This window comes from Diaphorina citri, unplaced genomic scaffold, assembly GCF_000475195.1.
Source record: "Diaphorina citri unplaced genomic scaffold, Diaci psyllid genome assembly version 1.1 scaffold1205, whole genome shotgun sequence".
Lineage (NCBI taxonomy): Eukaryota > Metazoa > Arthropoda > Insecta > Hemiptera > Psyllidae > Diaphorina > Diaphorina citri.
Genome location: NW_007378634.1, coordinates 67,641 through 92,791, shown reverse-complemented (window position 1 = coordinate 92,791; position 25,151 = coordinate 67,641). Strand labels below are relative to the sequence as shown.

At 40.4% G+C, this 25,151-nt stretch overlaps 5 protein-coding genes across 8 annotated transcripts; 3 read left to right on the top strand and 2 right to left on the bottom strand.

Annotated features, from left to right (window-relative positions):
- The first annotated feature begins 337 nt into the window (after positions 1-337).
- LOC103514706 lies at positions 338-6,208 on the top strand. The gene is made up of 6 exons (XM_008479604.3): positions 338-390; positions 520-769; positions 923-2,331; positions 2,998-3,194; positions 5,441-5,636; positions 6,080-6,208. Exons 3-6 carry the CDS (start codon positions 946-948, stop codon positions 6,206-6,208), a joined length of 1,908 nt encoding a protein of 635 aa, XP_008477826.2. The 5' UTR covers positions 338-390; positions 520-769; positions 923-945.
- Positions 6,209-6,484: 276 nt separating this feature from the next.
- LOC103514697 (zinc finger protein 64 homolog, isoforms 3 and 4-like) lies at positions 6,485-11,246 on the top strand. The gene is made up of 4 exons (XM_026827599.1): positions 6,485-6,531; positions 8,263-8,474; positions 9,817-9,957; positions 10,789-11,246. Exons 2-4 carry the CDS (start codon positions 8,267-8,269, stop codon positions 10,920-10,922), a joined length of 483 nt encoding a protein of 160 aa, XP_026683400.1. The 5' UTR covers positions 6,485-6,531; positions 8,263-8,266; the 3' UTR covers positions 10,923-11,246.
- Positions 11,247-11,429: 183 nt separating this feature from the next.
- Positions 11,430-13,055, bottom strand: LOC108253064 (trihydrophobin-like). The gene is made up of 2 exons (XM_017446324.1): positions 12,603-13,055; positions 11,430-12,068 (listed from the first exon to the last, which is right to left on the bottom strand). Exons 1-2 carry the CDS (start codon positions 13,053-13,055, stop codon positions 11,430-11,432), a joined length of 1,092 nt encoding a protein of 363 aa, XP_017301813.1.
- Positions 13,056-13,244: 189 nt separating this feature from the next.
- On the bottom strand, positions 13,245-14,664 carry LOC103514705 (uncharacterized protein DDB_G0283357-like). The gene is made up of 2 exons (XM_008479603.1): positions 14,348-14,664; positions 13,245-14,154 (listed from the first exon to the last, which is right to left on the bottom strand). Exons 1-2 carry the CDS (start codon positions 14,662-14,664, stop codon positions 13,245-13,247), a joined length of 1,227 nt encoding a protein of 408 aa, XP_008477825.1.
- Positions 14,665-20,376: 5,712 nt separating this feature from the next.
- On the top strand, positions 20,377-24,546 carry LOC103514696 (polyubiquitin-B). 4 transcript variants are annotated; one of them, XM_008479593.2, is made up of 3 exons: positions 20,377-21,343; positions 24,172-24,190; positions 24,302-24,546. In XM_008479593.2, the coding sequence occupies exons 1-3, from the start codon at positions 20,453-20,455 to the stop codon at positions 24,307-24,309; spliced, it is 918 nt and encodes a 305-aa protein (XP_008477815.1). In that variant the 5' UTR covers positions 20,377-20,452; the 3' UTR covers positions 24,310-24,546. The 4 variants fall into 4 exon arrangements, with proteins under 4 accessions (XP_008477815.1, XP_017301815.1, XP_026683399.1 ...); XM_017446326.2 differs by having other exon boundaries at positions 20,377-21,353; positions 23,954-24,190; XM_026827598.1 differs by lacking the exon at positions 24,302-24,546 and having other exon boundaries at positions 20,377-21,047; positions 23,876-24,295.
- Positions 24,547-25,151: the final 605 nt, after the last annotated feature.

Below are 25,151 nucleotides of genomic sequence, written 5' to 3'. Positions count from 1 at the left end.
CTCTGAGTTTCAACATAAACTCAAGCTCAGGAGTCAATGTGAACAAACAAGAAGTAAACACTTGTAATGCTTTTGAATCAAACCAAGTCCCTGTGATGCATTTTAATTCTCCCAAGATAATGTCTTCAGAATACCAAGGATGCCAGAATCAAGCACATACTTTTTCTCAAATCAATTCTTCAAATGATAAAACATTTTCTTTCACTAAATGTTTGAACTTTGTTCAAAGTAAAGAACCAACTAGTAACAATAAGAATAATTTTGAAAATATATTATCTGAAGAAACAAATTCTGACTTTGTTCAGACGGAACATCAATACATAAATGAAAAACGATCCATCTTCAAATGAAATAGCAGAGAGTAAAAAAATATCATCTAAGAGACTTCACATAGTGAAACCTTCATCTAAACCTCATCATGTTAATAAACAGCAAACTAATTCCATCAAACCATCGATAGACTACAAAACCAACGTCCTTCAACAGAATGAATCCATTGAATGATCTAAGAGACTTCACATAGTGAAACCTTCATCTAAACCTCATCAAGTTAATAAACAGCAAACTAATTCCATCAAACCATCGATAGACCACAAAAGCAACGTCCTTCAACAGGATGAATCCATTGAATATGGTGGAAATACAACATTTGAACATGTTGTACATTCTGGACACGAGAAACAAATTAAAACTCTGTTGCCAAGAAAAAACCTTGCGATTGATTCAAACAAAACCATACAAAAGCTAAACAACGTGGAACCACTGCAAAATATTGCTAAAAGCATCGCACCAATGACAGCAAAAACAACTGCAGTGGCTCCAAAATTGACAGCAGGCCGAACCACGATCAAAGAGCTAATAAACAAAGTAAACGCAGCAAAAAACAGACAGAACAAGCTAAACAACGTGGAACCACTGCAAAATATTGCTAAAAGCATCGCACCAATGACAGCAAAAACAACTGCAGTGGCTCCAAAATTGACAACAGACCGAACCATGATCAAAGAGCTAATAAACAAAGTAAACGCAGCAAAAAACAGACAGAACAACAGTCCAATCAAATCAAACGTACTGTTATCACAAAACAAGTTCGCGAACCAATCAGATTCGTCGACGTGTATGCGTATGAAAGAGGTGGATAGAAATGCAAAGACATTGAAGTCCAATCAGATTTCGAACACCAAGCTAATAACGAAACCATTGCCTCTGTCAAAAACTTTAAGTGTACCAATCAAAAATAAAATCGTCAGAATAGTTCCCATGTATGCAAATAAAGGACCAAGGAGAAAATCTCTGGAGGAAAACCAAACGAACTTCAACTTGAACAACAATACTTTGCCTTTGAAGCAGATCACATCTAAGCTGAAAGACTCCCAAGGAAATAATCACGATACGTACAAAACTATACAAATCAAAAACGGCGATGGAATGAAGACAATAGTGATCAATAACAACAAAAGTCAACAGGATTCGTCCAAGTCGTTACTGGAAACCAACAAACTCATTCTGGATATACTGCACAAGAACAAAATCAAAACAATCATATTGGGATGCAAAAATAAAGAAATATTCAGGAAAGATCTCAGCCAAGAGGAAACCACTTGTCTAGAAGACGGCATTCGGAATGCTAACGGACACTTTGTTGAAGAAGATGTACACAATCTGAATACTATCCGAACTGATGAAACACACAATAAAACGTCACAATTAAATGACCATCCAAACGATCTTATTGCGGAAGAAGACTCGAACAGAAAAATAGATGCCACAGATGACCAAAAGATCGAAGTAGTTACTCCAAATAAGAACCGAACTTTCGACAGTCTGGAACTTCTCAAAGCTATCTTCAAAGATAAGAAAAGTATGGCCGAAGATACCAACTATGAAGGAAGACGACTTGAAGGAAACACTAAAATCATGCAAAAAAAAGATGACGGAAAACGATTCGAGGACTTAACCAAAGTGATTCAAAAGAAGGATCAAACACTTGAAGACATCCCAGAAGCAAGTACAAGGATAGAAAGTGTTGAAGGGGAAAAGGCATTTGAAAGAACGGCTGAACAAGATCAAATGGAGATTGACTTGGTGGTTGTGCCTATTGATGGCGAAGAAGAAAATGAAGAAGCAATTGGCGAAGAAGGAAATGAAGAAATTGGTGATGAAGGGATTGATGAAGAAATTGGCAAAGATAAAGATGCTGGAGATGCAAAAGCAGTTGAAACCTTGGATGCCGTCTGTGATATCATCAAAGTGTACAAGTGTAAGCGTTGTGCGTTTACTCATGACAAGAAAAACGCTTTCGTGCTCCATTTGAAGACGGCTCATGATAGAGTAAGTAAATATCTATTTTTTTTTTAATTTAGGTACAGCCAGCCTAGTTAGCTTGGTTGGTAGCGCGTCTGCCTTGTAAGCGCTAGACCGCGGGTTCGATTCCCGCCTGGGAGCTGATTTTATCTTAAAGAGATAAGGTTCGTTCTCGGAACGGCTGGCTTTCTCCTATCCTGTCTTCTTTCCCTCTATTAAATCTCTGAAAAAATCTCATGTCCACCCAAATTCTCACATTATGTCCACCCAAATAAAACGGTGCAAAAACTCTGTTAATTCTTCATTCCAACTATTGGGTTATATGGAAAACGAATACTAGTTCACTTTTATTGTGAAGAAGTCTTCGTTTTCCATTTCCATACAAATCCAATAGTTATAATGGACCTTCACAAAGTTACCGAGTTTTCAATCAACATTTCTTCCTTTTTACCTATTTTGCTTACTTTTGTGGTTACACGATTACTTACACCTATTTTGTATCAAATACATAAGACCTTGTATAGACTGTGGGAGTAAAGGGACTTTTCAGTCTCATTCTGGCAGTATAAGCAGGGTATATTCTATTCTAAAATTTCTTGACCCCGCCGGGAATCGAACCCGGGTCTCCCGCGTGCAAGGCGAGTGCAGTGACCACTACGCCATGGGAGCTGACTATTCTATTCTATTCTTCAGACGTTGGTTGTGGACACTAAGGAGTTTGCTGTCGAAAGGACAGGAAATCGGGGAGGTGATAAAGTGGAAGGAGATACTGAAGAAGAATCCTCAGTCAGTCAGAATCTGTCTGTAGAACAAGCCATTGGTACTGGTGTCAAGGACAGAGAGTATAAGGCGTGGCTAGAGGATCCCATATGCGATCTCAAACCGTTTCGGTGAGTTTAGTAATTTGGTCCCCTCGGGCGGGAATCGAACTTGCGACCAAGCGCTTACAAGGCAGACGCGCTACCTTTCAAGCTGATTAGGCTGCTGGCATTTAAACTTTCGTGATGCGCTTACAAGGCAGACGCGCTACCTTTCAAGCTGATTAGGCTGCTGGCATTTAAACTTTCGTGATGAAAATTTTGTGGAAATGAGAGTTTGCATAAGTTTCGTGTCTCAGTAAAATCCTAGCGACGATGGTACGTTGAATGCACATATTCCTCATGGATCACCGAAGTTGAGCAACTTTGCGTGTGGTTGGTATCCGGATGGGAGACCATCCGGGTAATGGCGTTCTGGTAGCTTTTCTCAACCTCTCTCGGGCTGGTTGAGGTTAATGCGAGGAGGCGAGCTTGTTTCTAAATGGAGGGTAACACCTCCATCACTAAAATCTTGAGCTGTTATAAAGTGACGTTAATCGTCCTAAAGAAGAATAAAAAAGAAGGGATTATGTATTATTATAAAAAAAAGGTTTTTATTTTATTTTTTGTGGAACTTCTAAAAATTTTCTGTACCTAATACACAACACCTAGTTTAGGCTGTGGGAGTAAAAAAAAAGTGTAAAGGGAATTTTCAGTCTCCTTCTGGCATTCGAAACGTTATATATGTACATCTACATATATTCAATGCCAACTTTAAGTCCCATAAAAAGTATAAGTTAAGTGTGAGTGTTGGCAAACCAAAAATGTCATTTAATTCTCGTTTATGATTTGTACTCGAACCACCAACCTTCAGATCCTGTGTTCACCGAGCTAACACCACAGAGGTTTAGGGGGATATAAATCGTGATAAGCATAAATCCTTGTCACAACTGTCGTTCTCTGCTCAAAATACTATGCTAAATTTTATGATTTGTACTCGAACCACCAACCTTCAGATCCTGTGTTCACCGAGCTAACACCACAGAGGTTTAGGGGGATTTTTTTTTATATTATTACTATCGAGAATTTATTTGTGTTAAAGCAGAGCCTTTTCAAAACTTCTGTGGATATCATAGCATTACTAAGTGCCTCCTTTGAAATCAATTTCTATATTTCAATAATCTTTTTAAAACTGGTAATGTCGCCACTGGTCGCTACTCGATTAAAGTAGCTACTTAATTGTCCTCACGAAGCTGCGTGCACTCCGAAATCAAAGCACAGTGCCGGAAAAAATTTGATCCCTTTGGGGAATCGAACCCGGGACCTCCAGCGTGCAAGCCTAGTGTGATGCCCACACGGCCATACAGGCTAGTTATTCGTATATTAATAAAATGCCCTTTCATTCCTCAGGGGATCACAATGTTCTTCGCAAGCACGTGCAGCGACATATGCCCGTGAAGAAATACCAATGTACCTTTTGCTCCTACTCGTGCACGGAGAGGTTTAGACTTAAAGATCATACCCTGGCGAAACATAACCCTGGTACAGCTGATGGTAAGTATAAAATAGTACCTATAGAAAAGTAGAACTGAAAATCGCCAAAAAGCGGCCAAAATTTCACCAATCAGTATAAGGCGTGGCTAGAGGATCCCATATGCGATCTCAAACCGTTTCGGTGAGTTTAGTAATTTGGTCCCCTCGGGCGGGAATCGAACCCGCGACCAAGCGCTTACAAGGCAGACGCGCTACCTTTCAAGCTGATTAGGCTGCTGGCATTTAAACTTTCGTAAAGAAAATTTTGTGGAAATGAGAGCTTGCATAAGTTTCGTGTCTCAGTAAAATCCTAGCGACGATGGTACGTTGAATGCACAAATTTCTCATGGATCACCGAAGTTGAGCAACTTTGTGCGTGGTTGGTATCCGGATGGGAGACCATCCGGGTAATGGCGTTCTGGTAGCTTTTCTCAACCTCTCTCAGGCTGGTTGAGGTTAATGTGTGGAGTGTGGAGGCGTGCTTGTTTCTAAATGGAGGGTAACACCTCCATCACTAAAATCTTGAGCTGTTATAGAGTGACGTTAATCGTCCTAAAGAAGAATAAAAAAGAAGGGATTATGTATTATTATTATTATTATTAAAAAAAAGGTTTTTATTTTATTTTTTATGTAACTTCTAAAAATTTTCTGTACCTAATACCTAACACACAACACCTAGTTTAAGCTGTGGGAGTAAAAAAAAAGAAAAAAAAAATGTAAAAGGAATTTTTAGTCTCCTTCTGGCATTCGAAACGTTATATATGTACATAATATATTCAACTCTATTGTATGTTATGTCATTTCAGGTGTCCGCTCAGCACATGTGGTGTGAAGTTAGCCTCGCAGACCAGTCTGACCATACACGCTGCCTGTCATACCAGCCAAGGGTTCAAGTGCTATGAAGCAACGTGCGGCGAGGTGTTTACCAGATGGGTGACATGTACGAATCACATGCACAAGGCGCACAGTATCGATTGCGATCTCATCTACTGTCCCGTACTGGTAATAATAAGTCGTATTTTAATATCGGACTTTTTTTTTATTAAATCACAGAAATTCCGCTTTGGACGTCCACACTTGCTGCCCCATTCCACTTACATATGTATTTTCAATGGTTATCTAATCTGAACGAAGACTTCTGTGTGAAATTTTGCTATTTTTTGATGAAAAAATTCCAAGAATGAGTCTGTCCTTCATGTTGTGGTGACTAGCTCGTCATGCAGAAGGTCCCGGGTTCGAATCCCACCATTGACGAAAAATTCCGACTCATTTTTCGATTGCAAATATTTCAACGGGTTACTTTCTGGTGTTCTCGTGTTGAAGCACCTTCTCGGTTGTTTGATGAGGGACATACTACGGAATGGACATGCTACAACACAGAGATAATATGAGAGATCCTGCAGCAGTTTAAATACAGCTGTACTCTCCCCACCTATCCCATGTAGAAACTACGCCTTGCTAACTTTAATCCAACTGACTGTCGATCTGGAAGTCAGTGGTTCTGTGAACTTCAGAATTTCCAGAAAAAGTCTCTCCTGCCGAACTCCATAAGTCTAATAGAGCCGAAAATCTAATGTTCTTTAGATGTTTTCATCAAAATGAGACAAACCGTTCGACAGTTTCAACACAAAAAAAAAACAACTTATTAAAAGGGCGCCTGGGCGCCCGAATTCTGTGATATTAGGTAAGTAGAGTAACAAGCCTATTTGATATTAGAAATAATATTAGATAGATAGATTAGATAGATAGATATTAGAAATAATATTTTTCATTAAAATGAAACAGGTTACCAAATTTCGTTGTGTGAAGACTTTAATTTATTGTGTCGATTTGTTGTTTATTTTATTTGGGCGTTGCATGAGAAGAAAACCCACGGGAAAGTCAGTGGCGATAGATGGTGAGTTGGGACCTCCATGAAGTAGCATATTTTTTTTTTATTTATTTTAACATTTGCCCCAAAAAAAAAATAATAACTTCCAAATGAATATAGAAGGAACTAGAAAGCAAGGTAGACCACGACTGAGATGGAATGATTAAATCGAGGGCGTTGCATGAGAAGAAAACCCACGGGAAAGTCAGTGGCGATAGATGGTGAGTTGGGACCTCCATGAAGTAGCATATTTTTTTTTCTTTTATTTTAACATTTATTAAAGTAAAATAACGTAAAAGTAAATATCATATTAATCATTCAAATGACAATAAAAGTTTGGCCCAAAAAGTTCTATTCTGGCCCAAGGTCTAGCAGTGTACCAATTGTGGTTGAATAAAAATTAGCCGTTTTTGAGTTATCGAGTCACAAACATAGCGAATAGCTTCCTAGTGACCCAAAAGACCCCAAAAAAAACACAACCCCGACCCAAAGTTGTAACTTTCGTTAGAAATGAATAGCTCACACCTAAAGGGGATTTAGCTAATAAATGTTTAGTTATATGTTGTTTTTGTTTTCAAATGTCGGGAACTTGGCCATTAGGTCATTCTCCCCACGTGCATCCCAATAATTTTCCACGATGTTGTTGTTGGACAAATATTTCAACGGGTTACTTTCTGGTGTTCTCGTGTTGACCCAGCGCCTAATGGAAAGTATTGCCCAACAAAAATTTAATGATAGAACTTGGTGGAGAGGTTTTGTGAATAGTCGACCTGTTCCACCAAACAGAACGACTTAGGATATGTATATGTATGTATGTATTTTAACATTTATTAAAGTAAAATAAAGTAAAAGTAAATATAATATTAATCATTCAAATATAATATTAATCATTCAAATGACAATAAAAGTTTGGCCCAAAAAGTTCTATTCTGGCCCAAGGTCTAGCAGTGTATCAATTGTGGTTGAAAAAAAATTTAGCCGTTTTTGAGTTATCGAGTCACAAACATAGCGAATAGCTTCCTAGTGACCCAAAAGACCCAAAAAAACACAACCCCGACCCAAAGTTGTGACTTTCGTTAGAAATGAATAACTCACACCTAAAGGGGATTTAGCTAATAAATGTTTAGTTATATGTTGTCTTTGTTTTCAAATGTCGGGAACTTGGCCATTAGGTCATTCCCCCCACTTGCATCCCAATATTTTTCCACGATTTTGTTGTTGGACAAATATTTCAACGGGTTACTTTCTGGTGTTCTCGTCATCTCGTGTTGACCCAGCACCTTAATGGAAAGTATTGTGTCTCTTCTCGCTCATCTGATGAAAGGCATATTACAGGATGGGAATGCTACAACATAGACTACATGAGTCTAATGTAGCTGTTGTTTCGGCGGTGAAATACCCATATTTTTTTTTAAGCCAATTTCGGGTTACTTTCTGGTGTTCTCGTGTTGACCCAGCACCTAAATGGAAAGTATTGTGTCTCTTCTCGCTCATCTGATGAAAGGCATATTACAGGATGGGAATGCTACAACACAGACTACATGAGTCTAATGTAGCTGTTGTTTCGGCGGTGAAATACCCATATTTTTTTATGCACTTGGTAGTAAACATTACGAAACAATACCAGAGGTGAGCAACGATCACTATCTCAAAGAAGTGAGAAATAATATGGTGACTAATCATTTTTTTTTAAGCCAATTTTCCCTCCTAAAATAAATGAAAATAATCAACGCGCTCTCTCTTCTCCCTCTTTGTCAGGTACATGAGGAAGCAGTGTCTCCTGTGTATGAACTTCTACGCGGACATCAAATGTCTGAAGAAACACATCCGCGAGGTGCACAAGCGCCTCAAACCGTTCCAATGTCCGGTGTGCGGGTTCACAACCGGGCGCAAGGCGACGCTGCAGCTCCATGTGCGCCAGCACACGCGCGAGAAACCCTATGCGTGTCCGACGTGCGAGTTCAAGACAGGTTTGTTAAAATCGTATACAGAGCGTTCGAAAAGTCTTGGAACGCCTGAATATTTTTTAGATGGCTAAATATGAGAAGCTGAAATTTGGGATAGTAAACATCTTTTAAAATGGAACTTTTTGAAGTACTCGCCAATTTTCGGCCGGAGCCAGGGTCGGCCCCAGAGGGGTCAACTTCAAAATCTTGAAAAAATCTTCAAAATCCTTAAAGGTCTAGGTTGTTATCTATGAGACTAGGGTCCTGATTTCACTTTCCAATATCTTTGTGAATCATATGTTTCCATCTTTATTCCAATAAGACAGGTTTGTTAATAGGAAATGGTATAGTAGGAAGGAAATATAAATCGTGATAAGCATAAATCCTTGTCACAACTGTCGTTCTCTGCTCAAAATACTATGCTAAATTTTATGATTTGTACTCGAACCAGCAACCTTCAGATCCTGTGTTCACCGAGCTAACACCACAGAGGTTTAGGGGGAATTTTTTTTCGATTTTAACCTCGATATAACGAAAAATAGATGATACAAAACCTCGATATAACGAAAAATAGATTATACAAAACCTCGATATAACGAAAAATAGATTATACAAAAACCTCGATATAACGAAATTTTGGTAAATTTCCCTTGAACTTCGTTATATCGAGGTTCCACTGTATCAGAGACACGGTTAGTCCAGTGGTGACTAGAGCGTTCGAAAAGTCTTGGAACGCCTGAATATTTTTTAGATGGCTAAATATGAGAAGCTGAAATTTGGGATAGTAAACATCTTTTAATATGGAACTTTTTGAAGTACTCGCCAATTTTTCGGCCAGAGCCAGGGTCGGCCCCAGAGGGGTCAACTTCAAAATCTTGAAAAAATCTTCAAAATCTTAAAAGGTCTAGGTTGTTATCTATGAGACTAGGGTCCTGATTTCACTTTCCAATATCTTTGTGAATCATATGTTTCCATCTTTATTCCAATAATTCAGCTCCCATGGCGTAGTGGCCACTGCGCTCGCCTTGCACGCGGGAGACCCGGGTTCGATTCCCGGCGGGGTCAAATTTGTATCATCCAAATGATTGATTCCGTGACTGGCTGTTGCGGGGCCCACTCAGCCTCGTGAGGAAAATGAGTACTTAGCTATGACATATATTCCAGATGATCTCTCCGACAGACTGAGCATAGTAACGTTTCCCGATAACCTATCCACTGTATCAGAAGAAGACCCTGGAACAGTTTATATACAGCTGTACTCTCCCCACCTATCTCACCCAGAGTCTACGCCTTGCTAAAATCAAGCTGAATAAAGACTACAGTGGAACCTCGATATAACGAAATCCTCGATATAACAATTCCTCAGGGGATCACAATGTTCTTCGCAAGCACGTGCAGCGACATATGCCCGTGAAGAAATACCAATGTACCTTTTGCTCCTACTCTTGCACGGAGAGGTTTAGACTTAAGGATCATACCCTGGCGAAACATAACCCTGGTACTGATGGTAAGTATAAAATAGTACCTATAGAAAAGTAGAACTGAAAATCGCCAAAAAGCGGCCAAAATTTCACCAATCGCTGCATGGATATTAACCAAAAGTTTCGTGTTGCATCCATGTCAGATTTGTAGCCTACACACCAAATTTCAAGTCTCTAGCTCTTACCGTTCTTGAGATTTTGTTTACAGATAGACAGACACACACAAGGACCAATGGCTGAAACTTTGGATTTAGGCTCTAGGGACCTCAAAACGTGTTTTTGCACTAAAGACCGACCATCGAAAATTTCACCCGATAACATTATTATTTTTTTTTTTTTTGCTGTTAGGAAGATAGATACATATACCTAAGGGCTGAGTAAATAGCTTTGAACTGTTTTGCCTAAAATTTTGATATGTGTTGTGTTGAAGCGGCGTAAGTGCGTGGCCACAAAGACGACCATTGACCATCGACCGTTGACCATAGACCATTGACCATCGACCATTGCAGACAAAATACTCTGCTCATTTTTTTTTCTTTTTTTCCTGCGAGGGATGGTACTTATGGTCAAGGCTCCGTTGAGGACAGTTCTATTCATTAGTATGGTTTGTTCATTTTCTCTTGGGTCGGTGCTAGGGGAGGGTCGATGGTCGGTTCTCCGTTGTGGACGCCTACTAAAAACTGTAAAAAAAACTTACCCCTGAACACAGAATTATCTAGGGACCTCAAAACGTGTTTTTGCACTAAAGACCGACCATCGAAAATTTTACCCGATAACATTACTTTCCTGCCTATACGATAAGGGATGTTAAAAAGGCAATAGATCTTTTTCAAGCAAGTTTTTCTCTTCGTTTCCAGATGATCTCTCCGACAGACTGAGCATAGTAACGTTTCCCGATAACCTATCCACTGTATCAGAAGAAGACCCTGGAACAGTTTACATACAGCTGTACTCTCCCCACCTATCTCACCCAGAGTCTACGCCTTGCTAAAATCAATCTGAATAAAGACTACAGTGGAACCTCGATATAACGAAATCCTCGATATAACGAAATCCTCGATATAACGAAATCCTCGATATAACGAAGAAAAGTCGATTTCCCTTCCCTTCAGAGGCAAAAACCTCAGTATAGCGAAGTAAAAAGAGATGATACAACGAAGTAATTTGAGGCATGACCCCGAGAAAATTACCTCAGTATGTATAACAAAATTGATTGAATCCTAACTTCAGTAAAGCGAAGTGATCTTAAAAGCAAGTAGAATTACCTCAGTATAACGAAGTTACTCTGATTTTGACATCAGTATAGCAGTATAGGAATATGACTAATTAATGTCAACTTTGCCAGAAATACCTTTTGTACCAACAGATTCCTTTAGATTTTAGCTTATTGTCGAGATCAAAACCATTAAAATCGGCTGCTTGTTTCAAAAGATATGGGGTTTTCTTCTGTTCCTTAAAAATGTCCATTTTCTTATGTCCACTTTTGGAACTGGACTACTCACTTCAGTCCATTGTTCTGGCCTCTATATCTCCCGGGCGGCCCTACAGTAACACCTGGCCCTACAGTAACACCTGGCCCTACAGTAACACCTGGCCGGAACGTACTCACAAACAGACCCTCCCCAAAGCCCGGTTCATACGCCGTGATGTTCCACCATAGGGGTACGGGGTGCGTAGTGAAATTGAACTGGCTGGGTAAATAAAACAGGGATTGGTTGTCATGGAGATGAGAATTGTATACAAATTGGTTGTCATGGTAACGGGAATTGTTTACAAAAAGGCCCTGGCCAAACTCGGAAGCGTGTGACGGACCGCTCCACCAATCCTGCTGTATTCCAACGTTGCCGCCACTAATCCCTGTATTTGCGCCATTATTTCCCACGTTGCCGGCCCCAAATCCACTGCTGCCGCCACTAATCCCTGTATTTCCGCCATTATTTCCCACGTTGCCGGTCCCAAATCCGGTGTTGCCGCTATTTATTCCAAGTTTATCGCCACTAATTCCAAAATGTTCAGTCAGTCCTACTTGTCCGTTCCCGTTAGGTTGCACCGTTGTTCTGTTGTTGTTCGCTTTGTTAGCTAAATTCTTCAGCTTGGTTTGCTCTTTGTTGATCCAAATAGCGGTCAGATTTTTGTCCTCAGAAATGTCAAAGCTCGAATTTTGGTTCTACAATCACATTTTTTTTTTTTTTTTTTTTTTTTCAAGTAAGACTTTTTTGAGTAGGTCTACCAAAGATGGGCCCCGGGTGAAACATTACCTTCTACTTGAGTGGCCCAGTTCCCAAAGAGGACATTTTTTTAACGTTTTATTTTTTTATTTTTATAAATATCAATAATAAAAAAAAAAAACGTTGCCAAAACTCGGAAATTTGATCTTAATATGACTAATTAATGTCAACTTTGCCAGAAATACCTTTTGTACCAACAGATTCCTTTAGATTTTAGCTTATAGTCGAGATCAAAACCATTAAAATCGGCTGCTTGTTTCAAAAGATATGGGGTTTTCTTCTGTTCCTTAAAAATGTCCATTTTCTTATGTCCACTTTTGAAACTGGACTACTCACTTCAGTCCACTGTTCTGGCCTCTATATCTCCCGGGCGGCCCTACAGTAACACCTGGCCCTACAGTAACACCTGGCCCTACAGTAACACCTGGCCGGAACGTACTCACAAACAGACCCTCCCCAAAGCCCGGTTCATACGCCGTGATGTTCCACCATAGGGGTACGGGGTGCGTAGTAAAATTGAACTGGCTGGGTAAATAAAACAGGGATTGGTTGTCATGGAGATGAGAATTGTATACAAATTGGTTGTCATGGTAACGGGAATTGTTTACAAAAAGGCCCTGGCCAAACTCGGAAGCGTGTGACGGACCGCTCCACCAATCCTGCTGTATTCCAACGTTGCCGCCACTAATCCCTGTATTTGCGCCATTATTTCCCACGTTGCCGGCCCCAAATCCACTGCTGCCGCCACTAATCCCTGTATTTCCGCCATTATTTCCCACGTTGCCGGTCCCAAATCCGGTGTTGCCGCTATTTATTCCAAGTTTATCGCCACTAATTCCAAAATGTCCAGTCAGTCCTACTTGCCCGTTCCCGTTAGGTTGCACCATTTCCGCCATTATTTCCCACGTTGCCGGTCCCAAATCCGGTGTTGCCGCTATTTATTCCAAGTTTATCGCCACTAATTCCAAAATGTTCAGTCAGTCCTACTTGTCCGTTCCCGTTAGGTTGCACCGTTGTTCTGTTGTTGTTCGCTTTGTTAGCTAAATTCTTCAGCTTGGTTTGCTCTTTGTTGATCCAAATAGCGGTCAGATTTTTGTCCTCAGAAATGTCAAAGCTCGAATTTTGGTTCCCCTGGGAATTCTGGAACCCTTGGGAATTTGGGTTCCCGCCTTTTGCGTCAGTTTTGTTACATTTCGTGGTCGTCTCTGGGAATTCTGGGACCCTTGGGAATTTGGGTTCCCGCCTTTTGCGTCAGTTTTGTTACATTTCGTGGTCGTCTCTAAAGGAGGTTTCATGGTTGTCGACTGTCTTGACACGTTCGACTGAGCATTGGGCATGTTCATATTTGACTGGGAATTGGGTATCTTATTCATATTTGGTTGGGAATTTGGCATCACAGTTGTCATTGGGCGTAGAGTGTTCGTGTCCGTGGTGTAAGTTGTTTGGTAAGCATTGGGCATGTTCATATTTGACTGGGAATTGGGTATCTTATTCATATTTGGTTGGGAATTTGGCATCACAGTTGTCATTGGGCGTAGCGTGTTCGTGTCCGTGGTGTAAGTTGTTTGGTAAGAATTGGGCATGTTCATATTTGACTGGGAATTGGGTATCTTATTCATATTTGGTTGGGAATTTGGCATCACAGTTGTCATTGGGCGTAGCATGTTCGTGTCCGTGGTGTAAGTTGTTTGGTAAGATCGATCCGTGGTTGTTATTGTTGAAGCCATATTGTTGTTTGGATTATTGTTCATATTGTTCGGTGGCATGTTGTTGTTCATGTTAGGTCTTTGCATATTGTTCATGTTGTTTGGTCGTCCCATACTGTTTGACGGTGCACCATTGGATAACACCATCCCATGAGGCTCACTCGGTCGCGAAACCCCTGAAACCCCTTGTCCGTTAGTTCCGCCCTGGGGCGGCCCGTTTCCATAGAAACCAAACGGCCTATTGCCATTGTAACCAAACTGTGGTGCCCCCTGGCCGCCCTGCCCAGGCCTGTGGAACGGTAGAAACCAGAATGGGTTAACTGGAGGCGGATTTGACCAGCTGGGGCTGAACGGGTTGAATCGCATCGGGTACATCAGGAAACGCCAGAAATTCCCCGATTGTTGCAACGGTCTGTAATTCGGTGATCCGTTTTGTGTGGGCGGTCTGTAATTCGGTGATCCGTTTTGTGTGGGATGATAACCGGTTGATCCGATTGTTTGTGTTGGATGGTAACCGGTCTAATTCCCCGATTGTTGCAACGGTCTGTAATTCGGTGATCCGTTTTGTGTGGGATGATAACCGGTTGATCCGATTGTTTGTGTTGGATGATAACCGGTTGATCCGATTGTTTGTGTTGGATGATAATCGGTTGATCCGATTGTTTGTGTTGGATGGTAACCGGTTGATCCGATTGTTTGTGTTGAATGATAATCCGTAGACCCCGGTAGATTGGGGTAGGTCTGTGAACCTGGCCTTCTGGTGTTGATACGTAAGAGGTTGCAGAAGACGAAGTTGCATAGACTGCTCCGTGTTGCTGTGATTTGGCGTTTAGGACGGTCGATTTGGTTATGCCAAATTTTCTCCCCGCGTTTGTTTTGGTTATGCCAAATTTTCTTCCGTTGGCGTTTGATTTGAGCTTCTGGTGTTGATACGTAAGAGGTTGCAGAAGACGAAGTTGCATAGACTGCTCCGTGTTGCTGTGATTTGGCGTTTAGGACGGTCGACTTGGTTATGCCAAATTTTCTCCCCGCGTTTGGTTTGGTCAATTTGGTTATGCCAAATTTTCTCCCCGCGTTTGGTCTGGTCAATTTGGTTATGCCAAATTTTCTCTCCGCGTTTAGTCTGGTCAATTTGGTTATGCCAAATTTTCTTTCGTTGGCGTTTGATTTGATCGATTTGGTTATGCCAAATTTTCTGCCGCTGGTGTTTGATTTGATCAATTTGGTTATGCCAGATTTTCCCAAATTGACTTTCGGTTTGGTCAATTTTGTTATGCCAAATGTCCTCCTCGCGTTTGATTTGATCGATTTGGTTATACCAAATTTTCCCAAGTTGACATTTGGTTTGGTTATGCCAGATTTTCCCGAGTTGACTCTTGGTTTTTTCGATTTGCTTATGCCAGATTTTCTCCTGTTGGTGTTTGGATTTATTACTTTGGTTATGCCATATTTTCTCCCATTGGCGTTTAATAGTTTGATTGATTTGAATATGCCAGATTTTCTCCCGCTGGTGTTTGATTTGATCAATTTGGTTATGCCAGATTTTCCCAAATTGACTTTCGGTTTGGTCAATTTTGTTATGCCAAATGTCCTCCCCACGTTTGATTTGATCGATTTGGTTATGCCAAATTTTCCCAAGTTGACGTTTGGTTTGGTTATGCCAGATTTTCCCGAGTTGACTCTTGGTTTTTTCGATTTGCTTATGCCAGATTTTCTCCTGTTGGTGTTTGGATTTATTACTTTGGTTATGCCATATTTTCTCCCATTGGCGTTTAATAGTTTGATTGATTTGAATATGCCAGATTTTCTCCCGTTGATGTTTGATTTGATCAATTTGGTTATGCCAGATTTTCCCAAATTGACTTTCGGTTTGGTCAATTTTGTTATGCCAAATGTCCTCCCCGCGTTTGATTTGATCGATTTGGTTATGCCAAATTTTCCCAAGTTGACGTTTGGTTTGGTTATGCCAGATTTTCCCGAGTTGACTCTTGGTTTTTTCGATTTGCTTATGCCAGATTTTCTCCTGTTGGTGTTTGGATTGATTACTTTGGTTATGCCATATTTTCTCCCATTGGCGTTTAGTTTGATTGATTTGAATATGCCAGATTTTCTCCTGTTGATGTTTGATTTGATCAATTTGGTTATGCCAGATTTTCCCAAATTGACTTTCGGTTTGGTCAATTTTGTTATGCCAAATGTCCTCCCCGCGTTTGATTTGATCGATTTGGTTATGCCAAATTTTCCCAAGTTGACGTTTGGTTTGGTTATGCCAGATTTTCCCGAGTTGACTCTTGGTTTTTTCGATTTGCTTATGCCAGATTTTCTCCTGTTGGTGTTTGGATTGATTACTTTGGTTATGCCATATTTTCTCCCATTGGCGTTTAGTTTGATTGATTTGAATATGCCAGATTTTCTCCCGTTGATGTTTGATTTGATCAATCTGGTTATGCCAGATTTTCCTGAGTTGACTTTCGGTTCGGTCAATTTGATAGGATAGTTTCTTTAGTCTAACTCTTTTGTATTTTGGCAACAAGAGACCTTCAAAGGCGTATTTTTTCCTGTCCCATATCTTTCGATGTTTGTTTTTCTTTCTTTTCCTATCGTATAACTTGTCTAACCTTTTAATCACAATAATATTATGGAATTTCTCTATGATAATAATTTTATTGGATTTCCCTATGATTTGAATCGAATAATTCAGAATAGCTGAGTCAATCAGGGATGGATTGAGACTTATAGAAGATGTTTTGTCTACCTTGATGTATTTATTGAGTTTAATTGATTGGTAAGAAGTTGTTGGATTGTTCAGATGGATTGTTGAAAGTTCCATGTGATTTAGAATCTTTGTATTGTATCTGCTCTCACCTTTGATCGGAGCGTGGTATTGATAGGTCGCTTGGCCGTGCATCATCTGAAAAAAGAAAAAAAAAAAAAAAAAAAAAAACAAAAATTTAGGTTTTTTTAAAGATTTTTTCTTTTATTTTTTTATTTTTATTTATTATTATTATTATTATTATTATTATTTTTATTTTTTTTTGGCTGTTTAGGAAGATAGGATACATATACCTAAGGGCTGAGTAAATAGCTTTGAACTGTTTTTGCCTAAAAATTTTGATATGTGTTGTGTTGAAGCGGCCGTAACGTGCGTTGGGCGCACAAAGGACGACCATTGACCATCGACCGTTGGACCATGAGACCATTGACCATTCGACCATCGCAGACAAAATACTCAGCTCATTTTTTTTTCTTTTTTTCCTGCGAGGGATGGTACTTATGGTCAAGGCTCCGTTGAGGACAGTTCTATTCATTAGTATGGTTTGGTTCCATTTTCTCTTGGGTCGGTGCTAGGGGAGGGTCGATGGTCGGTTCTCCGTTGTGGACGGTCTACCAAAAGACTGTAAAAAAAACTTACCCCTGAACACAGAATAAATCGTAACAAGTAGAACACGCGAACACAACCACAGCACCAGTTTCCATATTTCACGGAATTCTACGTTATATCCCGTGTCACATGTTGAAAGTGACAGAATGAAACTGAAATACTGTTCCATTAAAATCAGACCCAGTGATATAAATCTAATACTGTTCCATTAAAATCAGACCCAGTGGTATAAAAATCTACACAAATAGGTAGGTAAGTGTTGGTAGTTGGGTACATAGGTATGAAGGTATGGTGTGGTGACCATGGCTTTTCATTGGTTTCACCTGACCCTGTGGTGCCGCGTAGTGTCAACGGCGCTTCGCCACGCATGGTAAATAGGGAGGGCGGCGGAGCTCGGATTCCAGCCGACGCCGTCCTGGGAGATGTTCTAGTTCCTGGCCCAGAGGGACTTTAAAGAGGGGAGTCATACCCAGCCTTAAGTCCCCTCGCTAAGGGACCTTCCAAACAAGGATAGACACTCCACCCTAGCCCTTATGCAGTGGGGACAGTTTGTGTACAATGATGTGGCGCACACAGTCACCTCACATATGTGTAAGTATTGGGACAATAGGACCCTCTCTAGGTGTATACTTCTAAGTCTCCCAGATATCCAGGGTAAAAACCACTACACCACTGCGGTTATTTCTATGATGTCTGGCTAAGGGACTTTAAACAGGGAGCAGACCAGCTTAGTCTGGCTAAGGGACTTTAAACAGGGAGCAGACCAGCTTAGTCTGGCTAGGGGACCTTAAACAGGGAGCAGACCAGCCTGAAATTTCCTTTGATATTATAGGTTATAGGGAACTGTAAATACCAAGGTCTTATCATCCCGAAAGCGAAGAGAGAAGGAAGACAGGATAAGAGAAAGCCAGCCGTTCCGAGAACGAACATTATCCGTTCAGGATAAAATCCGCCCCGGACAGAATCGCACCCGCGACCCAGCGCTTACAAGGCGCTACCTTCCAAGCTAACTAGGCTAGCTAGGTACATAAAATGGGAAATTGTGTTCTTCCACATATTATTTAGAATAGGATATACCCTGAAGTTTATATAGATACGCCCGAAATGAGACTGAAAAGTACCTTTATTCCCGCAGTCTAAATAAGGTCTTACTTATGTATTTCATACAGAATCTTCTTTTTCTTCGCCTTTTCCCGTGTTTCGACCGGGTCAGCGTTTTTCGCCAGCCTCTCAATCAACCCTAAATAGGGTGATTGCTTTGGGCTGACATTTGGTTTTGGCTACAGTATTTCATACAGGATAAATTCACAAATTGGCTCATACACAATAGGAATAGGGTATTAATTGGCTCCCATTAATGGTGGCCAGGTGGGAAACAAGGTTCCAGTTTTATTTTAGGGAATTAATTGGCTCCCATTTACAGCTGGGAAGTGCAAGGTCAACCAAGGTCGTATAGTATAGCTTATGCACTGTACATTAAATCAGGGGACACTACATTAGTGATTACTTGATTAGGGGACCGAGTTGTGATAATTCTAGGATTGATATGTGTCAAAAAAATTCAGAACTTCGTTTCCGTTCTAATGATCGCGGAATAAAATTTCCAGGGTTGGACTGATATACCTACCGAGAATGCCAGAACCCAGAATTTAAGGCTATTTTCCAAATGTTCGGAAAAAAATTCGGTCGTCCCTAAGTACATATAGTGAGAACACCGTTATTTAAATTACACAGGACATTTATAGGAAAAAAAATCGGATATGAAACTCACGAAAAAGTGGGAATGGGCCTTTAGACACACACATAATCAACGTTTTTCCTCCTCCGGCCTTTACACATACCTCTATATATGTAATATGTATACAGGGTGGCGCAGAAGTAACCTGATAAAGTTTTTCTGTTATATTTTTATAATTCTTCTCATATTTACAACATTTATTTTATGAAATGATTCTAGAGGGTTGGGGAATTTTTTCTATACTACTCATGAAAAACAAGGTTGTGATCGAGAATGCTGTCCATATTCAGTGTCGCTTATTCGGACTTTTTCGCACATTTTCGCTCAAAATGCTTGATTTTAGAGCTTGAACTTCTCGAAGGTTGTTCTTCAGCTCTTGGGGAGTCCTAGGTTTGTTGACATACACTCTTTCTTTGAGGTAAGCTCAGAAAAAAGTCTGGGCGGACATTTCAGGACAAGGTTGTGATCGAGAATGCTGTCCATATTCAGTGTCGCTTATTCGGACTTTTTCGCACATTTTCGCTCAAAATGCTTGATTTTAGGGCTTGAACTTCTCGAACGTTGTTCTTCAGCTCTTGGGGAGTCCTAGGTTTGTTGACATAGGTACACTCTTTCTTTGAGGTAAGCTCAGAAAAAAGTCTGGGCGGACATTTCGGGAGAGTTTGCAGGCCACGGAAATTCGCTATTTCGAGAAATAATCCGATTTTCAACCATTTCTAATTGACTGTCAATTTTGAAAATGAAATTTTACGAGTTAAGTTCTTTGTAGCGTATTGAAAATTTCCACGATAAATTCCCCAAAGGTTCTTTACAATAACAATCCGCCCCGGGCGGGAATCGAACCCGCGGCCTAGCGCTTACAAGGCAGACGCACTACCAACTAAGCTAACTAGGCTGGCTCACACAGTGCTTTTTGTTCTGGATAATAAAATGCAAAGTCAGCTGATTTCTTCTTCCATTTACTAGTTCAAATGCTAATAATAATAAAAAAGTGGATTTGTTGGAAAAAAAAGATGGCGACAAAAGGGGTATTTTATTTATGTGAAATGGAAATTTTTCCTAATCCAAAATATTCCACTGTGGTCACTTTTTTTATCCCCACCACAGTACTTTTTGTTCTGGATAATAAAATGCAAAGTCAGCTGATTTCTTCTTCCATTTGCTAGTTCAAATGCTAATAATAAAAAAAAAGTGGATTTGTTGGAAAAAAAAGATGGCGACAAAATGATACAAGTTTTTTTCTCTTCCAACAGAGGTGAAAAATTTTTCACTCAAATCCAAAAATATCCAAAAGAAAAGGAGGGGAAGTGAATAATAAAATACAAAAAATGGACGAAATGGAAAAATTTTCACTTTTTTCCAACATTGCCACAAAATAAAATACGCGTGGAAGATGGTAGAACCCTCTCTGACTACAACATCCAGAAGGAGTCCACCCTTCACTTGGTCTTGAGACTTCGTGGAGGTATGCAAATTTTCGTCAAGACCCTGACTGGCAAGACCATCACTTTGGAGGTGGAGCCTTCTGACACCATCGAAAACGTCAAGGCCAAGATTCAAGACAAGGAGGGCATCCCTCCTGATCAACAACGTCTGATCTTCGCTGGTAAACAACTGGAAGATGGAAGAACCCTCTCTGACTACAACATCCAGAAGGAGTCCACCCTTCATTTGGTCTTGAGACTTCGTGGAGGTATGCAGATTTTCGTCAAAACTTTGACTGGAAAGACCATCACTTTGGATGTGGAGCCTTCAGACACCATCGAAAACGTCAAGGCCAAGATTCAAGACAAGGAGGGAATCCCTCCTGATCAACAGCGTCTGATCTTTGCTGGTAAACAACTGGAAGATGGTAGAACCCTCTCTGACTACAACATCCAGAAGGAGTCCACCCTTCATTTGGTTCTCCGTCTTCGTGGAGGTATGCAGATTTTCGTCAAGACCCTGACTGGAAAGACCATCACTTTGGAGGTGGAGCCTTCTGACACCATTGAGAATGTCAAGGCCAAGATTCAAGACAAGGAGGGCATCCCTCCCGATCAACAGCGTCTGATCTTTGCTGGTAAACACCTGGAAGATGGTAGAACCCTCTCTGACTACAACATCCAGAAGGAGTCCACCCTTCATTTGGTCTTGAGACTTCGTGGAGGTATGCAGATTTTCGTCAAGACCCTGACTGGCAAGACCATCACTTTGGAGGTGGAGCCTTCTGACACCATCGAAAACGTCAAGGCCAAGATTCAAGACAAGGAGGGAATCCCACCCGATCAACAGCGTCTGATCTTTGCCGGTAAACAGTTGGAGGATGGAAGAACCCTCTCTGACTACAACATCCAGAAGGAGTCCACCCTTCACTTGGTATTGAGACTTCGGAAGATGGTAGAACCCTCTCTGACTACAACATCCAGAAGGAGTCCACCCTTCACGCCCGCACACCGGATGCGTCGAGGCGTACTGACATTCGTCAATGTCGATACACTGAAACAGAACATAAGGGGAATTATCTGAGATTAGCAGATATCTTCAGAAAAACGACCTGACACGTCTGACAGTCAAGCTCAAGCATTAGATTTAGGGTTGGGACATCGAGATGAAAACATCGATGTTCGATACATCGATGTTTTTAAACTTCGATATATCGAGTATCCGATATATCGTAATCAAAAAACATCGATGTTGACATCGATGTTTTTGTTCCGATGTATCGATGTTTTCAAAACATCGATGTCGATGTCCCAACCTAGGGTTGGGACATCGAGACGAGAACATCGATGTTCGATACATCGATGTTTTTAAACTTCGATATATCGAGTATCCGATATATCGTAATCAAAAACATCGATGTTGACATCGATGTTTTTGTTCCGATGTATCGATGTTTTCAAAACATCGATGTCGATGTCCCAACCCTAGTATAAGTAGTATAACTATCTCAAAAGTGAATAAAATTATTTATTAGGAAAATAGGTTAGATAAAAATAAAGTTAGACACCTTATTTTGGGTAAATAGGCAAAAACACGCGTTATGAGGTAAGTAATTTAGGTAAGTGATATGTACATAGTATGGCATAACTATTTTAGGTAAATATGTAGGTAATGTGGAAAATAACACGGGCGTTATGAGCTTTTACATGCTCGTAACATCCTACATAACATAATCATAATTATGTTATGTGGTGTATGTAAGTACGTGTAAAGGGTTTTAAGGCTGGATCCATACGACCCGACTCATACTCTCGAGGCAAGGCATTAATCATGCCAAAAAAATCGGTACACATGAACGAGCCGCTTGAATCCACCCAACTTTCGGCTCCAGCGGTCGACCTGCCTAATCAGCTGTTTCATTCATCACTTTGACCTTGAGAACACGTCATCGATTTTTTTTCTCCAGCAAATCAGCTGATCGGTCAGCTGCCAAGCTGCCATTTTTTTCTCAAAAACATCGATGTTGACATCGATGTTTTTGTTCCGATGTATCGATGTTTTCAAAACATCGATGTCGATGTCCCAACCCTACTTTTTCAGAAAAAAGAAATCAGGAAGTTTTCGTTTTCGTATTGCGCATTTTACGGTCGAACTTTTTCCAGCCATAAATTAATAGATTTCCTTTCAAACCAAGTTCCATTGCATCAATTTTACTGTACACAGTTCAAATTTCCGATATCGCACACCTAAGGTAAGTTTCAGCTTGTTATTTTTCCGTTTTCCTACTTTTGCAGGAATGCTCCAGTCTGCAGACAATGGCTTGGGCTTTGATTGATGGCCTATGGGGGTCTTTAGTGAGAATTTCCTATAGGCCTTGTAAAAAGAGCTGTTTGCCTTTGAAATACTGAAAACTTTCATGTGGGGGTACAGTGGAATATTTTGGTCCCAAGAAAATGGACCAATTGGGTTTCAGGGAGTGCCACACAAGGATTTCTGAGCCATCAGAAATAGGCCACAAAGAATCTTGTCAACCTTATGCAATTCGTTTGATGATTTCATGCTTCAAGCTGTTGGGCTTTGAAAACAATTCTGAAAACTTTCTGTTAGTCTCGGAAAAAACTAGCCAAATGGATTTTTAGGGAGTATCCTGTAGGCCACAAAGAATCTTGTCAACCTTATGCAATTCGTTTGATGATTTCATGCTTCAAGCTGTTGGGCTTTGAAAACAATTCTGAAAACTCTGTTAGTCTCGGAAAAAACTAGCCAAATGGATTTTTAGGGGGTGTCCTGCTTCAGGGAATATACCTGAGTGCTTTAGTGGACCATATCAAACAATGTGCTACAGTTGCCCTAAAGCACCCATCTATGGTGGTAAAGGGGTATAACTGCTTCAAAGTATGGTTCTCCCTTTAGCAGCAACGATTGAAGGTACAAAAGGGGGGGACTTTGCACCCAACTAGAGGAGTTAGAAAGAAACCGACTGAACTGAGGTGAAAAAGTAATATTCATCCTTTCATGAAAGGGAAAAGAAGGGCTAATAAGTAGAGGAGGAGAACTATCGATAGTCGGCGCCATCGATAGTTATCGATACTGTCATTGAAAATAGGCCACAATGAACCTTGTTTGTCCCTGAAACAATAGGTTCAGCCATTACATGTTTGCCTCTAGAATAAAAAAAAGATTGTACCTTGGAACTGCTTTTGCAATAGTTTAAGGCACACTATTTTACATCCATGCCTATCCCGTACGCACAAATTTGGTTAAAATTTCCACCCTGGCTGGGATTTGAGAGTCAGTACCTACTCTCAGCCACTGAGGTGGATGTGCTTTTTTACTTTTATTCCTCTCTAAATTAAATACTGTCATTGAAAATAGGCCACAATGAACCTTGTTTGTCCCTGAAACAATAGGTTCAGCCATTACATGTTTGCCTCTAGAATAATCAACAACGTCTGATCTTTGCTGGTAAACAACTGGAAGATGGTAGAACCCTCTCTGACTACAACATCCAGAAGGAGTCCACCCTTCATTTGGTGTTGAGACTTCGTGGAGGTATGCAGATTTTCGTCAAGACCCTGACTGGAAAGACCATCACTTTGGAGGTGGAGCCTTCTGACACCATTGAGAATGTCAAGGCCAAGATTCAAGACAAGGAGGGAATCCCTCCTGATCAACAACGTCTGATCTTCGCTGGTAAACAACTGGAAGATGGTAGAACCCTCTCTGACTACAACATCCAGAAGGAGTCCACCCTTCACTTGGTGCTCCGTCTTCGTGGAGGCTTTTAAATTTATTCAATTTTTTGATCTTCTCTAGCTTTCTCGAGTTTCCCTTCAAATTTGGATTAGATAACTTAGTATAAGAGGTAGCTCTTTCCCCCCCACCGTGGAGGCTTTTAAATTTATTCAATTTTTTGATCTTCTCTAGCTTTCTCGAGTTTCCCTTCAAATTTGGATTAGATAACTTAGTATAGGAGGTAGCTCTTTCCCCCCCCAATAGATGTAGCATTAAATGTTTTCTCAAAATTTTATGTGTAAGCTCACTACCCTCTTTTTCAATCTATGTATGCTTAAACAAACACATTCCTTTTTCATCTAATAGAAAATAGAAATACACTTTCATTGTAATGCTTAGAAGTCCATTGTTCTTTTTTTTACATCATTGTAGGTTTTTCTTTGGAAACTGTGCAGGTACAGTTCGTATTCCCTGAATTTCAGGGAATATACCTGAGTGCTTTAGTGGACCATATCAAACAATGTGCTACAGTTGTTGCCCTAAAGCACCCATCTATGGTGGTAAAGGGGGTATAACTGCTTCAACTTCAAAGTATGGTTCTCCCTTTAGCAGCAACGATTGAAGGTACAAAATGCTTAAACAAACACATTCCTTTTTCATCTAATAGAAAATAGAAATACACTTTCATTGTAATGCTTAGAAGTCCATTGTTCTTTTTTTACATCATTGTAGGTTTTTCTTTGGAAACTGTGCAGGTACAGTTCGTCTTCCCTGTTCAAATTCAGGGAATATACCTGAGTGCTTTAGTGGACCATATCAAACAATGTGCTACAGTTGCCCTAAAGCACCCATCTATGGTGGTAAAGGGGGTATAACTGATTCAAAGTATGGTTCTCCCTTTAGCAGCAACGATTGAAGGTACAAAAGGGGGGACTTTGCACCCAACTAGGGGAGTTAGAAAGAAACCGACTGAACTGAGGTGAAAAAGTAATATTCATCCTTTCAT